Here is a 19,466-nt window from a genome sequence, read left to right as displayed (position 1 = left end):
AGTAACATTTTGAATGGATCCATCCGGTAAACCTACTTGTAAAGGCACAAATAATCTATGCAACGTAGTGAATAACGCAGGATTGCCACACATCTGATAAGAAGCACCTGAATCTATAATCCATTCAGTGCTAGATAAAGCAGTGTGAGAATGATTAGCTAAGGATATACCTGCAAAGTTGACAGATACATCTGAGCTATCAAAAGGATTATCCTGCTAAGCCTGAGCAAGATGCATCATTTGATTGTAGAATGTTGTCAATAGCTGAGGATCAAACTGAACTGGTGCAGCTGCATTATGAGCATAACCAGAAGGACCAGGTGCAGTAGGAACATAGCCAGGAGGTGCTTGAGATCCATAACCAGGGGGTGCAGTTTGAGATACATAACCAGGAGGTGCAGAAGATCCAGCAGCCTTATTATAACCAGAATATGAATTATAACCAGGAAAAACACCAGGATTCGAACTAGATTGAGCTGCTGCAGGAGAACTCGTTGTATTACCAGAAAAACAAGCTAGAAACTTCTTTCTTAGTTCAGGATTCTTCACAAAACATGTCTCAAGCGTGTGACCTTTCTTCTGACACTCAGTACACCAACGATCATCAACTTTGGTTTTCTTTTGATCTCTTTTCCACACATTCTAAGGTTGTTTATCAGCGGAATTTGCTGCATTTATAGCACTTGCATTTTGACCAGAATTGATCACATTTGTTATCATTTTCTGACTTTCCACTTGCTGCACAATTGAATATGCCTTGTTGATCATAGGCATAGGATCCGTAGCCAGAATGTTAGTCCTTAGATTCTCATAAGCATCACCTAATCCCCTGAGAAAATTGATTACTTTTTCTCTTGAAGCAATCTCCAACAACTTCTTGTATAAATTACAAGTGCATTTATCCATAGCACCACAACTACACTCAGGTATCTCCTCTAACTCCTCAACATCATCCCAATGTCTTTTCAGCTTGTTGAAATACTCAACAACACTAGAATTTTCTTGCGAGATGTTCTTCAACTCTTTCTTCAGCTGATACAGCAGTGGTGCATTTGACTGACCATATCTTTCACATATGTCAGTCCACAACAATTTCGCTGATTTGCAGGATAAGAAACCTTCCTTAATCTCTGAATCAATGGAGTTGACAAGCCAACACCTCACCATATTATCACAACGCATCCACTGAGAATGCTTGGAGAATCAATTGCAGGTATAGCAACAGTTCCAGTGATAAAACCGCGCTTATTCTTCGTATTCAACGCCATCATCACTCCTCGACTCCAAGACAAGAAATTCTTTCCAGAGAATGGCGTAGATGTTAAAGACATGTTTGCGTGATCAGAATTAGATAGAAAAAGAGGATCATCATACGGACTGCTATATGATGCATCACCAGTAGAAACTTAAGTATCATTCGTCATTTTTGATGATTTTGAGTAAAGAAATCAAAACAATCGCAGAAATATGATGAGAATGAGAATTTGAAAGAAAAAATATGAATCTGTATGTTTTTGTGTGAATTAAAAACTAGAAAAATAGGGAAAAATGCGGAAGAATGATGAACAGGTAAACAGAAACAGGATCTTAAACCTGGCTCTGATACCATGTAAAATGGTAGAAGTGTAATCAGAGTAACAACACTAACAATATGAGAGGAAGCCATGGATGAAAGCTTGAGCTTGAACTTTACAATTACTCAGAGAATTATGCAAAGATGTAAATAAAGTTTGTTATTGTATTAACTTAATGAAACTGTTACAATGTGTTGGTATATATACAAGTATAGCCTAACTGATTATCAGTCAAAGTTTGTTACAACAGTCAAAGTTTGTTATAAGTCCAGCTATCAAGTCTTCTAGCTTCATCCAAAATATCTTCGATGTCTTGCACATGAAGCTATCCTTATTTGATGAAGAACATATGTATTCAAATCATCGTATACTTTATGGTTTTTATTAATCACAATTTTCTGTTTATAATACGTATATCAGCCTTAAATTTAAGAGGGGTTAAATAACTGGGATAAAACCAAATAGCAACACACTTATCTAGCTATGTAATATTATTTGACATGTTTTAGTTTTGAGACAGATACAAGTATACAAATGTATTCAGAGAAATTGACTGTAGATTAACGCAAATTCTTTTTTCGACGACCACTTTTCGTCCGAAGCTTTATTTTATGTTAAATGTAACCATAATGCTATAGGCAGTTTATAGTTTATGGTAACTTGTTTTTTAATAGGGGTTACATTTCACTGTAAAATAGTTATAAAATTTCATCTTATTGTTTTAGACCAAAATATACCGTCTAAAGCAAGACCAACCGGTAGATTTAATATAGTGGGGTGGAGCTAATAATGAGAATGAGTAAGGTACAGCTACCAAATAAAGCCAGATGAATGTGGGTTTGATGTTAAGTATGTTGGTTGAGTGGGGTCGTCTTGGTCCAATGCACGCTAGCTTCTTTTGGGGTCATGGGTCACCAATTAACCTAACATATTGAAACATCGTTTTTCTTTGTCGCGTCAAATAATTGTCAATTCGAATGTCTTTGAGTTTAGGTTAGTATGGGTTACAGATTTGGATATTTTGGGTTCGGATAAGCTATGGGTGGAATTTACGGGCGGGCATTGACCCTGAAAAACCGGATCGGGTTAGATTTTGGGTCGGATCAGAATTTGACAGGTCTACTTAGTATTGATAGCCCACCAACAAAGGACGATTAGACTTTCAGGCTTTCAACAACTCTCATGTAGGATCGACTTAAAAGGAAAAATGCCCAAACTTTAAATTTAATATTATTCATATTTCGGTTTTATTTTGATTCCTCGATATTTTATAATGAATATTGACTATTTAAATATGTAAGATATTAAAATAAACTACTTCATCTCATCCAAACCAAAGGTAACAGTTGGTTTATCACATTTGGCGAGCATGTTTTGCAACGTGAATATCTTTAGTTACACATTATTAAAAATTATAAAAATTTGATATTCTTATATGCATTTATGACGATAAATCAAATAAAATCTCACATGATTATATTGTCTTATAGATTATGAATAATATCAAAAATTCCCTACGTTTATAAATAGTACCAAAAGTAAGTATTACCTTTGATTTGGATGAGAATGATTACATTTTTACAAGTTTATTAAATTATTTAATTGGGCTTTGTGTTATTGAGCTGGTTTTTGCTAAAATTTGATCATCAACCTAGAATCCAACATGAAATAATGTTCTGAAGCTGGGCTAGGTACATAAGCCCATTGGATCATCATTAGATTGCCACTGACTTTTGGTTTGATATATTTGGGCTTTGGACGTCGATCTGAAACTTTTTATTGACCTTAACACATTGGTCCGAGTAACGTTTAGCACCAAAAAGGATTTTCATTTGCAAACAATTACCAAAATGTCAAAAAAAATATGATATAAACGTGAAAAAAAATGGTCGAACTGAAAAATGAAAAAATCCAACTTTTTTTTTTTGTTAAATTTTGAACTTCTTTCAAGTTAATTATGATATTATTATTTGTTTTTCCTAAAAAATTTCGCCTTTTAGCGGCAAATGCTAACTCCGCCACTGAGTTCAGTTATTATGAGTTTAGTTTAGTTCATTTTTATTCTTCTCACCAATTCTGCTTAATTCAATTTAATTTAGTACAGTTTAAAAAATTTTAGTCCAAACAAACGAGGACTGAATTTCTTCCGATATTTCATTCTTAATGTGATGAAAATGATTAAAATGAATGATAAGAAAATGACTCAACTAAGAAAGGACAATAAGTCTTGTTATAGACGGATATATCCGTCTATAGCAAGAGACGGGTCAAATACCTTTAAAGTGGTGATATTTTTGGGCCCCACCACACAAGTTGTTGTTTGTTTTATGCGTAATGTGGTATGTTACTTGGCCCGTCTTTAGTTATAGACGGATAGTTGTCGTCTATAATAAGATTTTGTGAATAAAGGAAGCTTTAATCAAACAAAAGTCTAAACACAAAGAACAAAAAGAAAACTCTCCATAAATTGCTTTTGTTGACAAATTGCTAAAATCTAGAGTCTTAAACCTAATTAACACCAAAAAAACTTGATTAGAAAAACATAATTATCCCAAAGGAGCCTTCTTCTCACTTCCACTTTATAGTTTACCTTTGAAAATTTGGACCCTTTCTTCCAAACACACACAAACAAAAAGCAAAAAGTAACAAAGCAACAAAGCAAAAGCTTGCCCCTTAAGTATCAATTAGTCTTGCTGGAGACGGGTAGGAACAAGTGACGGGTAATGTCACTCACAAAACGAATAGGGGGGACAAGGTGGGGGCACCTCCATGTGCTTCCCTCTCTCCTTTATTTGGGTCATTTGTGAGAGAAAATGGTATCCGTCACTCCAAATTGACGGATACGTGCTGTCACAAATGAGATTTTATGCTTAAGTATAAGTGTATAACCCTCCCATCATTCATTCCATCACACTATCCTTCCAATTGCAGCAAAACAACGGACATATAACACACATAAATTGATTTAATCCTTGCCCTCTGTGGCTCTGTTTATTTAATCGACTAAGTCTCTTGTAAGACAGTTTCAAATTAAACGTATTATGAGATAACTATAAAAACACATTAACAATTAACCGAAAAAATAAAAAAAATAAAATACACATTTTATATAATAGGTCTGCCAATACTGTTACTATAAGACCGTCTTATACGACAATATCTAACCAAACTCCAAGATTACATGATCTTCTGCCACATATCACTTTCCCTCTAATCCTCTATTAACTAGCCAACTTCTTATTCAAACTAATTACGTTACGTACGTACCTTTAATTTTAATTGTTTTAGTTTTAGTGTCTATATATACATATATAAACTTCTCCATACATAATCTCATTTCACCCTATATATATTCTTTTATCATAAAATTGTATTGTTCAAAAATTCCAACAATTGTTATTTGTTGTTTTTTGTGTAGGAAAAAAATGAGGGTGAGAGTAAGAGGATTATGGAAGAAGATTATAACAGCATTGTCAAACAAAACAAACGAGTTAAGAATACGTATAATGATATTCTTTCTCCTACACAAAAACATTGATAAAACCTCATTAACCCAATCCCTCCACGCCCTCGTCTCGCAACCGCCCTCATCGTCGTCTCACCGTCCCCGCCACCACGACGAGAACAAACTTGAGGACGTCGTAGGCGACGAAGCTACAATAACCAGTAGTTATGATGAATATGAAGGGCTAAGCCTAACACATGAGTTGTTCAAGGAGTCAGAGGCAGAGATGGAGGCAGAGGTGGAGACGGAGGCGATAATGGTACACGGCGGTGGTGCGGTGGAGGGTACGGTGGAGGTAGGGGATGAAGATATTGACCAAGCAGCTGATTTGTTCATACAAAGGTTTAAAAAGCAAATGCAGCTACAGAAGCAACTTTCTTTGGAGAGGAATCAAAATTTGTTGGTTTCTAATGCTTAATCATGTTGTTTTGCATGCGGAGTCAGGATTTGAGGTTAGTGGGGGCGTACAACTAATGCTATAAAACAAACTCGAAAAAAAAATATCGAAAATTTTAACTAAAATTTGCGAGATTTTCATTTTCTAGTATAGGTGAGCGCTCCTGCTAGCCCCCTTAAATCCGCCACTAATCATGAGATCGATTTAATTATATAACTAACTTTTTCTTTTCTTACTTTATTTTAGCTTTAGTGTACGAATACATTTATTGTGATATAATACGGCTTTGGGATGTGACGTAACTATTGGTTTTTGAAATTTTCGCTGTCTTGCAGGGACAACCGTCTCTACTAACACTGTTAGTTCCGTCACTGCACCAAGTATCTAAGTTAATTATGTTGCATATAAGGTCAATAATTAAATGAAAATCAGCATGAGTCTTGTGGGTTGTTGGAGAATTTTCATTTGTTTGCTACTGCTCCTTCTGTTACGGTCATTTGTATTTACCTTTAATTTTAACATAAAAATTAAGAAAAAGTTTATTTTATTTCATCTATTAAACCTACTAACATCAAATATCAACCTCTCAGCAAAAAAAAAAAAAAAAAAAAAAAAAAAAAAAAAAAAAAAAATCTTAAATCTTGTGTAATGCAAAAGAATCATCATGTATACTACTTAGGATCTAGCACAGTACCAACAAAGAGTATAGCACCAGAAACATCTTCTCTAATCATAAACATAAACGGATGAGAAGGAAGGTTGAAATAGAGGGTTAAAATTTATTGTTGTTGTGTGAAGTTTTTGGCAAAATTATCATCATATGATAAAATGAGGTTTAAGCCGTGCGTTTTCGACCCCTGCATTTTTTTGTTGCACGGGTTTAAGCCGTGCGTTTTCGACCCCTGCATTTTTTTGCACGGGTTTAAAGCTAGTTCAGGAATATCACGGTGTCCAAGCAAATTAAGCAACTGTCCTTGAGTCTTACCTACGGCTCCGACAGTGAGCATGCTAAGAACGGCGTCAATTGACGCCGGAGAGCAAACCGTGCTCCTGCCCTTTCAAAGGTTTCTTTGGATGACATGTTTTGCAACTTGCATCGGAAACTTCATTGTCAAGATTTTAATGAAGAACGAACTAGGGTAGGGTTGGTTTAGACGTTAGGGGTTATATATGTTGTGTAGCTTATATATGATTGAATTATTAATTTATTATGGAAATTCTAACAACTAGGGTTTCTAAAACAAAATATAAGGTCGGAAGTTCCGTAGAGAAATTTTTGAACGATATTAGAAAATCCAATTTTATGCAAAATATATAAGTTAAATAGTTCTATGTATATGTGTAGTATCTAGAGTTGTCTTCGGGTCGGGCTTCTGGTCAGGCCCTGAACCGACAGGGGGAAGACGGGCTTGGCTGGGCTGGGCTGGGATATGTTTGACCCGGGCCAGGCCCGTGATAGGTGGAGGGTAGGCCGGGTTGGCTGGCCTGTGTATTTTTTTTACTAAAATGGTGGGCCAAGGCGGGCCGGGTTGGAAATTTACTTTTAATTAGGGTGGCGGTCACGATATTAGTTGGAGCATGCATCCAAGTTATTGTAGCGGTTCATAATAAAGCAAACAAAATAATTATTAATTTATTTTTAATTAGGGTAGCACTCACGATATTAGATAGAATCACTTAGTGACGCCCTAATTAATATAGTAGGGAGTAATACTTAAAACATGCAAGGTACAAGTTAATTCGACAAAAACAACATTATTATGCCAAAAAAAATAATCTCAACTACAACTTAAATCAACAAATGTTCTTTTTTTATTGTACCTATGGATTAAACATAACTAACATCAAGTATCAACCACTCAAAAAATCAAACTTCGAATCTAGAGTTTTTGTTTGGGATCTAGCATTGTACCAACAAAGAGTATAGCACCGGAAACATTTTCCTTAATCACAAACATGAACGGGTGATCCGCCACAAATCTTATTTCTGGTGGAGGCGGCCCCATACGCCTCCCGCATGTAGCAACAATCCCGCGACTAACAGTTGCTGCTGTTGTCCCTTTTTCATTTAATTCGACACAACTTTTCTGAAATATATCACTTATAAAAAGCGGCTTAGTACTACTATCAGCGATTCCTGAAAAATCCTTGCAGTTTTCTTCAAAGGGTAACGTCATCCCAAATTGTTTCATCGTATTCTTTAGATCAATATCGGATTCAAACTTAAATTTTGGGATTGAGAGCTTATCGACCTTGACATACTCGAGTTTGATCAATAATCTTGATGTTTTCCATGACATTTGGTAATCCATCATTCTCAAATGGAAGAAAGACATACATTGAGAAGATCTTTTCCGAAGCACATTTGTATGGCATCCTTATAACTTGGCAGTCGTTATACGTTCCATAGTCGTAGTACTTGCACGCTTGTCTCATGAAGGGAACTCGAACTTTGACTCCGTCAAGACGATTAAAGGAGCTATTTATTGTGTTTTTTTTGATAGAAAAGGTTTTTGCCAAGCTCCTTTGAAATACAAAGCGTTAGCCAACAATAAGACGGTATCGCCTTTGATGTTATCTCTTCTAAGTATTTGTCTGATCAACCCTTTTGTTGCTTCTTTAGCCAATGCATTTGCTTCATTCACAACTTGATCGCCCTTCAAAAATCGCGAATTCAGTTTGTTAATTACAAAAATAATTTTAAATACTGAGTCGACCAAATGATTTGATTATATATAGTATGACTACGAATCTGAATTTAATTCAAAATACGATAATTTGAAATCAAACACAGATCCAAATCGATTTAGTTAAAACAATTCATAGTTGATCCAAACTTTGTAAAACCCGATATTGACGTGCTAGGAATTTATTCACATAGAAAAATGACAGAAACCTTCTAAACATATAAGTTCGATTCAATTATGGATTAATCGTCATAATTTCCTAAATCGTGATTTACATGTAATGTAATCAAATCCAATACTATATTGAATTAATCTATCACGAATTACTAAATAATAATCAAAATTAAAACCAAAAAAAAAATGGTACCTGATTGACGAAATCAACAACTTTAACATGAGCATTATGAATTTCCCTCAAAACGATCTCAAATTCATCGTTCAACGAATAACTTTGATCCAACCACAGCGCATTAGCGTAAGAGGTTTCCGGCGCTTTAAAAACGTTAACTAATTTCTTAGACGCCACTTTCAATTCTGGAATATCAGGTTGATCAAGCAGCGTAAGCAACTGTTCTTGAGTCTCGTTTACGGCTCCGAAAGCGACCATGCTAAGAATGGTAATGTTTTACAATTGAACCTCGAAGTTTGGTGTGGTGTTAAGGGTTTTATCTACGAATGTTACATTCTACCATGCATCGGCTCGATATCAACCCTAGGTCCTGATGCTGTGTCAAGAATTGCTTGAAGTATTAACCGACTGCTACTTCACGAGTTCACGATGCAAGAAGAGCATATGGCAAAACGAGTTATTTCGCCTAAAAGTGATACATTGAAACCGTGATCCGTCCTGATTTGATGAATAAGACTTCATTTTGATAACTGGAGTGAATAGACTATAGAGCGAGTATAGAGCGAATATTAGATATGTGAAGCCTTATTCATCGAATCAGGACGGATCACTTTTATTCTTGATCGCGCTCTCTGCTCACGCTGCCTAATTACGACAATGAATCATAAATAAGTAATATACTGCTTTAATATTTGTACTGAGCCACCATAACAATCAAACTGTCCACAAAGTCGTCATATATTCAACATAACGTGAGATTTAATACCGGGGCAAGGGCAGAACGTGCAAAAAACACGATTAAACACCAAAGCGAGGACATCAAATCCATAGTGTACTCGCGCTTGGCAATGGTGCTCTTAGCATCACAGGGAAATAGAGAATGGATCAAGCTTCCCTCTACATGTGAGAGAGATTGAGGCATGTGGACGATGATAAGTCACAAGTTCGAATCTTCCTCCCATTGTAAACAAAATGTCATTTAAAGAAAAATCACACCATGTACCAAGTTGCCCTAAGTTATTTAGGTCGATTAGAGTTATAACTTGTTAGGTCATTTTTGAGTTGGGTCGTTTCAAATCGGGTCATTTTGGATCGGGCAATTTTTGCGTCAAGTCGAGTCAGTTGGGGTTTCAAATCACATTAGGGTGTCATAGTTCAGGTCACCTAATGAAAGCATTGAGTTTTTAGAGATGTTCCTCCTTGGCACAAACAAGCTATTTGTTCAGGTCCTATCGAGCCGAACCTGTTTAAATCTTGAGAACAAAATCTTAGAACAAGCTATTTGTTCAGCTCTTTTACCCTTGATCGGACTCTCTGCTTGCGCTACCAAATTTCGACAGTGGATCATAATTATGTCCTATACTGCCTTAAATTTGTTAACTGAGCCACCATAACATTCAAACTGTCCACAAAGTTGTCATGATTCAACATGACTTGTGAGATTTAATATCGGGGCAAGGATCTGACAAAAAAAAAAAATATCGGGGCAAGGGCTGAACAAAAGGCGTGATTAAACACCAAAGTGAGGGCATAAAATCCATTATGTACCTGTGCTTGGTGCCATTAGCATTGGAATGGATCAAGCTTCCCACTACATGTGAGGCATACAACGAAAAGAACATATCAAAAGAGCAACGGTAAAAACAAGCATTCCCTCGGATGTTGTAGGCAACAGACAAGAGTGTAAAAAAAATATATCAGTGTGTCAAAACTCAAAAATCATCACTTAAGCTGTATAATACGAACAACCACATCTTACCGACATTAGTGCCACAGATTGAGGCATGTGTGGACCATAAGTCACAAGTTTGAATCTTCCTCCCATCATAAACAAAATGCCATTTTGGCTACTCTCGCACAAAAAACACATCATGTACCAAGAAGACCCCATCAGAAGAATCGCTGCCTTTACTATGTCTGATCATAACCTCAGCTTAAATCCAGATGACAAGAAATCGTCCCTATCCGTCCTGAAAGAAGGCAAGGAAAAGTTTCAAAAGTCATAAAACTATTATGTTTATGCCTCAAAATGCACCCCATTAGTTTTCCAGGCAACCAACACATCGAAAAAGATACAGTTGCAGAGAACTGACACCAGTGTTAAGACATTTAACTAATTATGACGGGTCAGAGTTATTCAGCAATAAACGGGATGGAGGGAGTATAATCATATTCCAATAGTAAGAATAACCAACTTATAAATGTCAGTCTGTGTTGGCCCAATATTACTAACTTCCGCCTCACTTAAAGCAACGGTTATTTCTACCAAAATACTCGCAACTAATTGGAACAACTCCAACATACAAATTTAATGACACCCGAATAAATAGTCCACTGAAAAGGCCGACCAAAAACCTAGCAAATGTTTAACAGAGAAACCATGACTACAAGCCATTACAAGAAAATGTCCGTTACTACGACTCGGTTGCAAGTGTCGGACGTGGCAAGACTATTTCGGGAAAAATTTCATGCTTTTAGATTAAAATGAAGTGTTGGAGGCTCAGAGTACCATGCTGTATCAGAAGACCGTAATACCGGACACACAACATGCAGTTAAAGTGAAGTTGAGTAACATAGGCATTTAAAGCATTGCAGTAGTAAAATTCAACCCGAGTCACCATCTCGTATCTTATCACCAACAAATCCACATGTGCCAATAGTTTACTGTTATAACCTATAACAAACTACAAGGACACGCCTCAAGAGAATGGCTGGATTACTATGACATTTTTCAATCCTAATCAGTATACGCTCATCCTTCATCATATTTTTCTGAAGGGTTAATGAGTCTTAAAGATGAACAAATTGCCCTTTTCATCGTTCATCACAACTTAATACTAACACACTTGCAAATCGTAGTCTACATAAGTACTTCGTAAAATCTATAGCACGACATTACGTCATTAATTAATAGGAAAGAAACGACATTTATAATAATTAAGGGCTTGTTAAGATAAAAGGATCTGGAGAGAAAGGAAGGGAAGGGAGAGGGAGGGACACAAGGTCCCATCTTGCTTATCAAAAAGCCTTGGAGGAAAATGGATTGGGAGGGAAATGTAGGAACTCATTTTCCCTCCTCAAAGTCTAAACAAAATTGTTCCACCATAGGAAATAACTAAACAAGTCAATTACGGAGTATATATAAGAAGAATATCAGAAATCATGTATCTAGAAACAGGGAATAATAACAATCATATCAACACAATCAAAAAACATTACTTCTTTTTGTTCTTCTTTGGCTCGATTTTCGCCTTGGACTTATCTTTATCCTTATCATTACCCTTCCCTAAAGAAACAAGACTATCCAAAAACGTCCTTGTATTACAAGGTGTAAAATTAGAAGGCAACCCATGAACTGTAACTCTCTCGAATCTCTTAGTAGTCCAAGAATACCAGCCGAACCAAGAGTCATCCAACTCAAGCAAAACCCATTCATTATCTTTCGAGTAAACAACCGGTGTCAGGTGGGTTAAAACGTCAAAACTAGCTGGATTACGAATACTATACCGCCTAAACCAAGACTCCTCGTTCCCATGTTCCTTCATTACCCACAAATCGGCTCGTACCAATTCCCAATCAGCCACCATCCCAGGAATAGGCTTTTCATAGTTTACCGACATACAAAAACACCCACCTAATTCCTTGGTAACATAAGACCTTCCATTACTATCAAACTTAGGCAACTTAGGCAGGTCGAATATCGAAAATATCTCAGTCAGAAGATTAAAACACTTGACTCTAGTCTTGAAATTACTATTACTATCAAACACAATAAAATGTAAACTCTCATTAACAAGCACAGTCTTACAATTTTGAAGAACAAATTGGCCCATTGTTGTTTGATCAGTAACACATTTCCATGAATCATCCCTCAAACTATACACACTCGCTTCGCGATACACAACCACCCTATTCTTACACGTCTGACTCATCCTTACCACCTTATAATCCCTACTAACCGAATCAAACCCGAACCCGAAAACAACAAGATCATCAAAATGAGGGTTTCTATTGGAAAAAGGTGGGATCAAACGATGCGTTTTGGTTGATGGGTTGTATAAGATGACGGAAGATTTATCGTCATACAATGAAATGCAAAGGACGCCATTAATGGAACCAATGATTTTGGGGGAAGATTTCGGATCGTAGTGAAAAAAATCATATTTGCAGAAGGGTTTGAGAGGGTGATCGAGCTCGGAGAAGTGAAATTCATGGTTTTGATTGTCTGAAATTGGGGAAGAGAAGAGTGAAACTTGGGAGACAATGAGATTGGGGAGATTTTGGGAAATTAGGGTTTGAGTTAAGTGGAGATTGATGAAATCGGGAGAGCTGATTAGTGAATACCATTGTTTAGAAACGGATTTGAAGCGAATTAGGGTTTTGGATTGTAATCGAGAGAGGATATCGATGATTATATCGAGCGGGAGAATTGGGGTCGCCATGGATGAAGGCATGGAAATTCAGCAAGTTTGGCTCGAAAAACAAGTTCAAAATCACAAATACTCCCTCCTATTCACTATATTCTTCCCCTTTCCTTTTTGCACAAGAAATAAGAAAGTGATTGTGTACCACACAAAACACACTACCCCACATGTAATTTAATTTGGACCACACAAATCAACCCAAAAAAAGAAATAGGGAAGAAAACCTGAATAATCCGAATAAGGAAATAGGGAAGAAAATGGTGAATAGGAGGGAGTATCTTATTTGGTGACGCTCACACAAGACGGGTTAAGCTGATCAAGTACGGGCCAGCCCGTTTGGCCTGACCTACTTGACCCGCTATTTAAGCTGATCAAGATGCTCATTCATTTTAAGTTAGTCTTAAAATCAGTTACCTTTTCAGTTAGTTTTACCAAACACTTTACAATTAATCAGCTACCTTATCAGTTTACAATTTTCGCTAGCTTTTCAGGTACCTTTTTAATTTCAGTCACCTGATCAGGTTTCAGGTACCTTATCAGGTTTTAGGTACCTTTTCAGTCAGTTTTACCAAACAGAGCCTAATTGTGGCCTAGATTTTAAGACTAACTTAAAATGAATGAGCATATTTTTAATAAGTCCCTTCTTTAGTTATTCAAAAAGGGTGAAGGTAATTTCCGATTAAGGATTCCTATACAATCTTATCAAAAGGTGATGGAAGGTAAAAAGGTGAGCTTTTACCATAAAAGTGAATTGTCAACTACTCCCTCCTATCCAAACCAAAGATAACACTTCAAAATAATATTCCTCACATAGATTGAAGAAGTGTTACCTTTGGTTTGGATGAGAGGGAGTATAACAATTCGCATCCTTAGAACACTATATGAAGAAGAAGAGGATGAGATGTCCTAGAAAGCGTAAATCTAAGAAGATGGTAGTCATGAACGAAGACATGGCTTCTTTAGATTTCATCAATGTGTTCAGTGCGTCCGATACTTGCAACGTGAGTTCGAGTGTGTCCTCTATTTGTGACTACTTCTCTTTCCTTGGTTCTCAAACAAAAAAAAGATTTTATCAAAATAAAATGATTTGTTGCAAACTACACAAAATTCAACAAAATAATAACCCATTTAAACGAAAAATTTATTTTACGGAAGTATTAAATACAAATATAATGGAGTGGTACATACATATTATCCAAGTGAAACGAGGGATTCCACCCATGGGGTTGAAATGAAGTTAGCATCGTCTTTTGGCAACCCAAGACGTTGAACGCGGCTGATAGTTTGAGTCTCCAAATCACAGCAAATTAAGCCTTGTATCGCTCCATCGGTCCCTGCAAGAATTTTGTGACCGTCTTTTGAGTAAGCGCAAGGTAAAGGCCACATAGTCCACATGTACTTGAAATAAGGCGGAGTTGAAGTATGAAAAATTTGAACCCAACGATTGTCGTCTTCATTTACCATCCATATACCAATACCATTGCCGTACGTCATTGTATGTAGACGTCCCCTCAAAACCGCCAATCTATGGATTCCCGGGTGGCAGGATTATAAAATACTAACATCTCCGCCTTTTCAAAGCAGACAATTCCATTGCAGATGCCTACAATCTCACGAATATCAAATTTCTTCTTCGCTAATTTAACCATGTCGGGATAATGAAGTTCAACTGCTGGACGTCGAGGATGGTTGAAGTCGAAAGAGGCAAGGAAGGAGGGCACAGAAGAATAATGGAGGAGAATAACGCCCGAGTTTCGTTCAAGGGAACAGTTTAGGTGGAGTTTGACAAAATCCCGACTGGTAATCAGGTCACGCCATGACTTGCAAACGCACCTAGAGCGTACCAGAGTCTTCACTGGTAGTCTGAATAAGATGTCTATGACTAGCTCCTCTGGAAGTGTACAACCGCTCGTTTTTCGCTTCATACTTAAATCGTATGTAAGCGTATATTTTATGGCAATATGGTATGTATATATAACATCCCTATTTATAGTGTTGTCTCATACCTCCTTCTAAAAGGAATCTGACATTATTTCGTAATCCTAAATCGCAAATAAATAACCAACTTAATCTTCTAATCCATCAGCAAGTATAATTAATTTAGTGAAGTATCCTAATACTAATAGAGTAATATTTGTAAATACAGAGTATAGTTTTCTATTTGAATACAAACTGATATTTTTGTTTATAAGAAGAGGAAGATTCGAACTTGTGACTTATTATCCAAGCAGCAATGGCGGAACCAATGGTGATTACGGGGGGGCGCTTGCACCTGAGACGATAAATTTTTTGAAATAGAAAAAAAAAAAAAAAAAAAAAAAAAAAAAAAACCAACCATTTAGAAGCTTCGCAGTCCAGTGATGTATATGGGACTGAAGCTTGCTGCTAATAATCAATTTAGAACAAAAGGAAGGGCTCTGAAATGGTGAAATACGCCGCTGATCGACTAACCTTAAACTTGTCGAGTAATTCATCAGTTTTATGCCCGACTCACTGCGAATGAAAAAAAATGGGGTATTGCCCAAATATGTGTGTCAAAACTCATCACTTAAGCTGTATAATACGAACAACCACATCTTACCGACATTAGTGCTAGAGATTGAGGCCTGTGCACCATAAGTCACAAGCTCGTTCCCACGATTTCATCCCTTCAGTCTTATCAAAGAAAGACATCATATACTTGGGAATTTCCTAACGATCCTCAAACAGTCTGCCACCGGGAAGTTTAACCATGCTCCTGCTGCACATATACGTTTCAAACCCCGAATAAGTCGGAACTCCATCAAATTTTGCGTCACTCATTCGACCATCAGCCATATCGTACCAGTAAAACTTAGAACTATGACGCTGGCGGATTAGAAATTCAAGGGACTTACTGCGTCTAGCAACCGGGATGACCCCATCTAGTAAATTATTGGAAATGGGAATGCTAAACAACTTGAACCATGAATCTTGAACCCCATGTTCCATCATCACCCATACATCGAAGCAAGAATCGACTTTATTTTCAAATGTGGAACACAAAACACCATCAAGTACCCCGATATCAAGGAGGAAGTAGTTCCTGCGAGTTGGATCATAATAATAATAGCGAGGCAATAGCACATCATCAGTCCAACTCATCTTACAAACATCAAAGCAACCGATCCTACGTTTACGCAGAGATGGACTCCAGAACATCCAATGCACCAAATAGTAATTAACTACAACCCCATGGTAATGCCCTCCTTCCACTCAATCTGTTGGAAACTCGATATCGAGTGTGGTACAAGAATTGGCATTCAAGCTATAAACCTTAGTAATGCGAGTAGTAATATCTCCAACGCCATTTTATGTTGGTTTATTAAAATAAAACTAAAATAGTAATTAAATTAAATTAAATTATTCTTTGGGCTTCTCTCCTTAATTCGCCTCGATCCTCTTTATTGAGGTTAAGAACCGTACACAAAGATTCAAAATAATACGCTATGTTACTCCATCTATAAATATTATTAAAAGAGTAAGGAAAATGAGATGCCGACATCGGGTGTTACTCAAATTGAGCGACATCCGGGGTGTTACTCAAATTGAGCGACATCCGGGGTATTATTAGAAATTACTTGAGTATTTTGCTTTACCTCTATCGAAATTCGAATTTCAAAGTAATTAGTTGCAAAGGGTAATTCAGGAAATCAACAATAATCATTAATTGTAACAACAATTGATAATAATATTTAAAAAAACTGATATTGAAAGATATGCATGCGTTTTTGGTGGAGCAAATTAAGTTCATCACCAAAGTTTTGCTTAATCTTCAACCAAAAGCATATCTATATATGAATAATGAGTGGTTCCAAATTACTGGTATTAGCGCCTAATCACTAGGGATGTCATTGGGGCGGGGCGGGGCGGGTAATGCATATCCCAGACCCATACCCACCAGCAATTTTATCCCCCGCACCCGGCCCGCGACCCGTGATGGGTCAACTTTTCTATTTCGTTGCCTGCCTGCCAGGCGACACCTATAAACCTTTACCTGCCCCAATCCATGGCAAGGCCCAGATAACCCGCCCCATACCCGGATCACCCGCCCAAATTTTACAGTCCAAAAGCAATACTTAGAAAATTTTACAGTCCAAAAACTCCAAATACATTGAAAATTGAGAATGCTGAGAAAAATTTACAGTCCAAAAGCACAAATTCTTAGAAAAGTTTACAGTCCAAAATCGAAGTGATTATCCGAGAAATTTAATACACCAATTTTCGCAACTAAATCAGCATTTCTTCAATTTGTAGTCTAAAATCAGCCCTCTTCGTCCGTGAAACAATCTTCATCCTCCTCAATGTCATACGATTGAAAACTACAACATTATAAGGTAGTAATCAGAAGTTAATGATACTAAACCAACATATTACTTCATCAAATCATAAAATGAAAATCTACAAACAATAAAAATCATTGAAACAAAATGAAACCTATACATCTATAAAAATAAAGGGAGAACGGAAGATGCAATACAACAAAATAATTGAAGAAACAAAAAAGAAGAAGAATGAATAAGGAAAAACAATAAAAAAAAAAAGGAAATTACCTGAAAATGGCGTGGCTGCAGGTGACTGAGGTGAGTACCAATTTTTTTTTTAACCTAATTTTGATTTGGATTTGGAAGGTAGAAGTAAGTAGTCAAGTAGACAAAGTAGTACTAAAAGATAAGAGCAACATGGGCCACTAGGACTTTTATAAAGATAAAGGCCATACAACATTATTTATTTGTTGTGCTGTTGTGCAATTCAAATTTGTCGGTCAGTGGCCAACTGGCCAATATATTAATGGGTATGGCAGGCGGGGCAGGCGGGTACGGGGCGGGTACGGGGCGGGGCGGGTGATAAGCAAAACCCGTCCCCGCCCCACTACCCCGTGTGGTCACCAAACACCTACACCCGCCCCATCACCCATTTATGTATCACCCATATCCGCCCAATTGGGGCGGGTGCGGGGCGGTATCCGCATTAACCCGCCCCAGTGACATCCCTACTAATCACCTTAAGGTCATGATGTTTGTATATTATGAGGTGAGATACATTTGAAGAAAATTATCGTAGGCTAATTGTCCTTTAACAATATTCTCTGGCAATCGTCATTTAACAATTGAATTCTCTCCTTTTTTTTTGTTAAATTGATAAGACGTATGAATGTATGATATGATGAAGATAAATAACTGTTTGTTATGATATGATGTAGACAAACGTATGACTAATTTGATGATGATAAACAAGCGATTGTTATTATTTGATGAAGATAAACGTATGAAACTATGAATGTATGATTAGGCCATGTATAATTTAGTTTTTATTAGTATGTTTTATACTGTATTTTAATTTATGAATATAATAGATTGTGAATTACAATTTTATCCCTATGATTTTGGCGCAAAAACGAAAACTTATTTTTTCCAATTTTTTTAATTCGGGTGTTATCGAACTCGGTAACACCCGGTGTCGCTCTATCACTCCAGTAAAACTTAAAAGCCATGTAGACAATGTCACATCACATTACTGAATGTCACCTTGCATTACCAAAATTTCACGTCACCAATCCTCCATATAGTATGACGTGTTTAATTAAGAGGGTAATTCATGTTCGTATAATGATCCATTTAAAACGATACACAAATTTAAAAATATTTACATAAAAAATAAATTAGCATAACAAACATTAAACTTTGGCCTTTTTAGTTTCTAGATAAATTAAAAACAATTAAAAATCAAAATTTATAGTAAATTTTAAATTTCTACGTTTATTCTTAAAATATTTTAAGTAACAAATAAATATGGGTCAGTTTCAGAAAACATGTTTAAAGGTTGGGTTATATTTATCAAAGTGGTAATGTTGGGTTATTTTCGGAAGATAACCTAAAAATTGAGTTATTTTCATTAAATTTACCTTTATTTTTCAACACTATTTTGATAAAAGAGCACCACTATTTCCTGCTTTGTTCATCCATGGCGTCCCCTACACTCCCTTCCGACATAATCATTGATATCCTCACACGATTATCTGATTATCATCCAAAACTCTAAGAGCACCCACAATAGAAAGAAAGGAGGTTACCTTCCTCTTATTTTTTACTCACCCTCTATTTTTATGAAACCTCAATATCTTTTCATTTACCTTATTTTTCTTTATTATCATCCTTTTTCTTTATCTCCTCTATTTTTATGACACCTCAATATCTTTTCATTTACCTTATTTTTCATTATTATCATCCTCTTTCTTTATCTTTTCATTTACCTTATTTTTCATTATTATGTAGTGTGATATTCATCTCATGCCTCTATTATATTCACTTTTAGTTTAGTGAATATGGCTTTATAGTTTACTGAATATGACTCTATTTGTTCAAATATATTGAACAATGACGATCTTGAACGTTTTATTCCATATCAAAACCACATAATACAAAATAATTTAAAGGAATACAAATAGTTATGTGATATGATATGAATATGTCAATTTCGTGATGTGAATATATGAGAAAAATTGAAATAAA

The 19,466-nt window shown here is 36.2% G+C and overlaps 4 protein-coding genes and 2 long non-coding RNA genes across 6 annotated transcripts; 1 reads left to right on the top strand and 5 right to left on the bottom strand.

Annotated features, from left to right (window-relative positions):
- Window positions 1–4,999: 4,999 nt before the first annotated feature.
- LOC141595733 (uncharacterized) lies at window positions 5,000–5,497 on the top strand. The gene has a single exon (XM_074415699.1). It carries the CDS (start codon window positions 5,000–5,002, stop codon window positions 5,495–5,497), a length of 498 nt encoding a protein of 165 aa, XP_074271800.1.
- A 1,719-nt stretch (window positions 5,498–7,216) lies between these two features.
- LOC141595858 (uncharacterized) lies at window positions 7,217–8,755 on the bottom strand. The gene is made up of 2 exons (XR_012522323.1): window positions 8,531–8,755; window positions 7,217–8,133 (listed from the first exon to the last, which is right to left on the bottom strand). It is a non-coding gene; the product is annotated as an uncharacterized LOC141595858 (long non-coding RNA).
- A 1,266-nt stretch (window positions 8,756–10,021) lies between these two features.
- On the bottom strand, window positions 10,022–13,025 carry LOC141597295 (F-box protein CPR1-like). Its single transcript, XM_074417693.1, has 2 exons — window positions 11,732–13,025; window positions 10,022–10,482 (listed from the first exon to the last, which is right to left on the bottom strand). The coding sequence occupies exons 1-2, from the start codon at window positions 12,964–12,966 to the stop codon at window positions 10,434–10,436; spliced, it is 1,284 nt and encodes a 427-aa protein (XP_074273794.1). The 5' UTR covers window positions 12,967–13,025; the 3' UTR covers window positions 10,022–10,433.
- A 1,422-nt stretch (window positions 13,026–14,447) lies between these two features.
- On the bottom strand, window positions 14,448–14,861 carry LOC141595732 (F-box/kelch-repeat protein At3g06240-like). The gene has a single exon (XM_074415698.1). The coding sequence runs from the start codon at window positions 14,859–14,861 to the stop codon at window positions 14,448–14,450; it is 414 nt and encodes a 137-aa protein (XP_074271799.1).
- A 766-nt stretch (window positions 14,862–15,627) lies between these two features.
- On the bottom strand, window positions 15,628–16,059 carry LOC141595731 (F-box protein CPR1-like). The gene has a single exon (XM_074415697.1). It carries the CDS (start codon window positions 16,057–16,059, stop codon window positions 15,628–15,630), a length of 432 nt encoding a protein of 143 aa, XP_074271798.1.
- A 1,005-nt stretch (window positions 16,060–17,064) lies between these two features.
- LOC141595857 (uncharacterized) lies at window positions 17,065–17,752 on the bottom strand. The gene is made up of 2 exons (XR_012522322.1): window positions 17,508–17,752; window positions 17,065–17,276 (listed from the first exon to the last, which is right to left on the bottom strand). It is a non-coding gene; the product is annotated as an uncharacterized LOC141595857 (long non-coding RNA).
- Between the last annotated feature and the right edge of the window lie 1,714 nt (window positions 17,753–19,466).

Source organism: Silene latifolia, chromosome 8 (assembly GCF_048544455.1).
Source record: "Silene latifolia isolate original U9 population chromosome 8, ASM4854445v1, whole genome shotgun sequence".
Lineage (NCBI taxonomy): Eukaryota > Viridiplantae > Streptophyta > Magnoliopsida > Caryophyllales > Caryophyllaceae > Silene > Silene latifolia.
This window is presented reverse-complemented; position numbering and strand designations above follow the sequence as displayed.

Excerpts from the sequence above, each read along its gene's own strand:
- LOC141595733 (XM_074415699.1), top strand. The coding sequence starts at position 5,000 with ATGAGGGTGAGAGTAAGAGGATTATGGAAGAAGATTATAACAGCATTG.
- LOC141597295 (XM_074417693.1), bottom strand. The coding sequence starts at position 12,966 with ATGCCTTCATCCATGGCGACCCCAATTCTCCCGCTCGATATAATCATC. Across the intron at positions 10,483-11,731 it reads CCAAAGAAGAACAAAAAGAA|GACGGATAGGGACGATTTCT; the intron begins GTAATGTTTTTT and ends GCCTTCTTTCAG.
- LOC141595732 (XM_074415698.1), bottom strand. The coding sequence starts at position 14,861 with ATGAAGCGAAAAACGAGCGGTTGTACACTTCCAGAGGAGCTAGTCATA.
- LOC141595731 (XM_074415697.1), bottom strand. The coding sequence starts at position 16,059 with ATGAGTTGGACTGATGATGTGCTATTGCCTCGCTATTATTATTATGAT.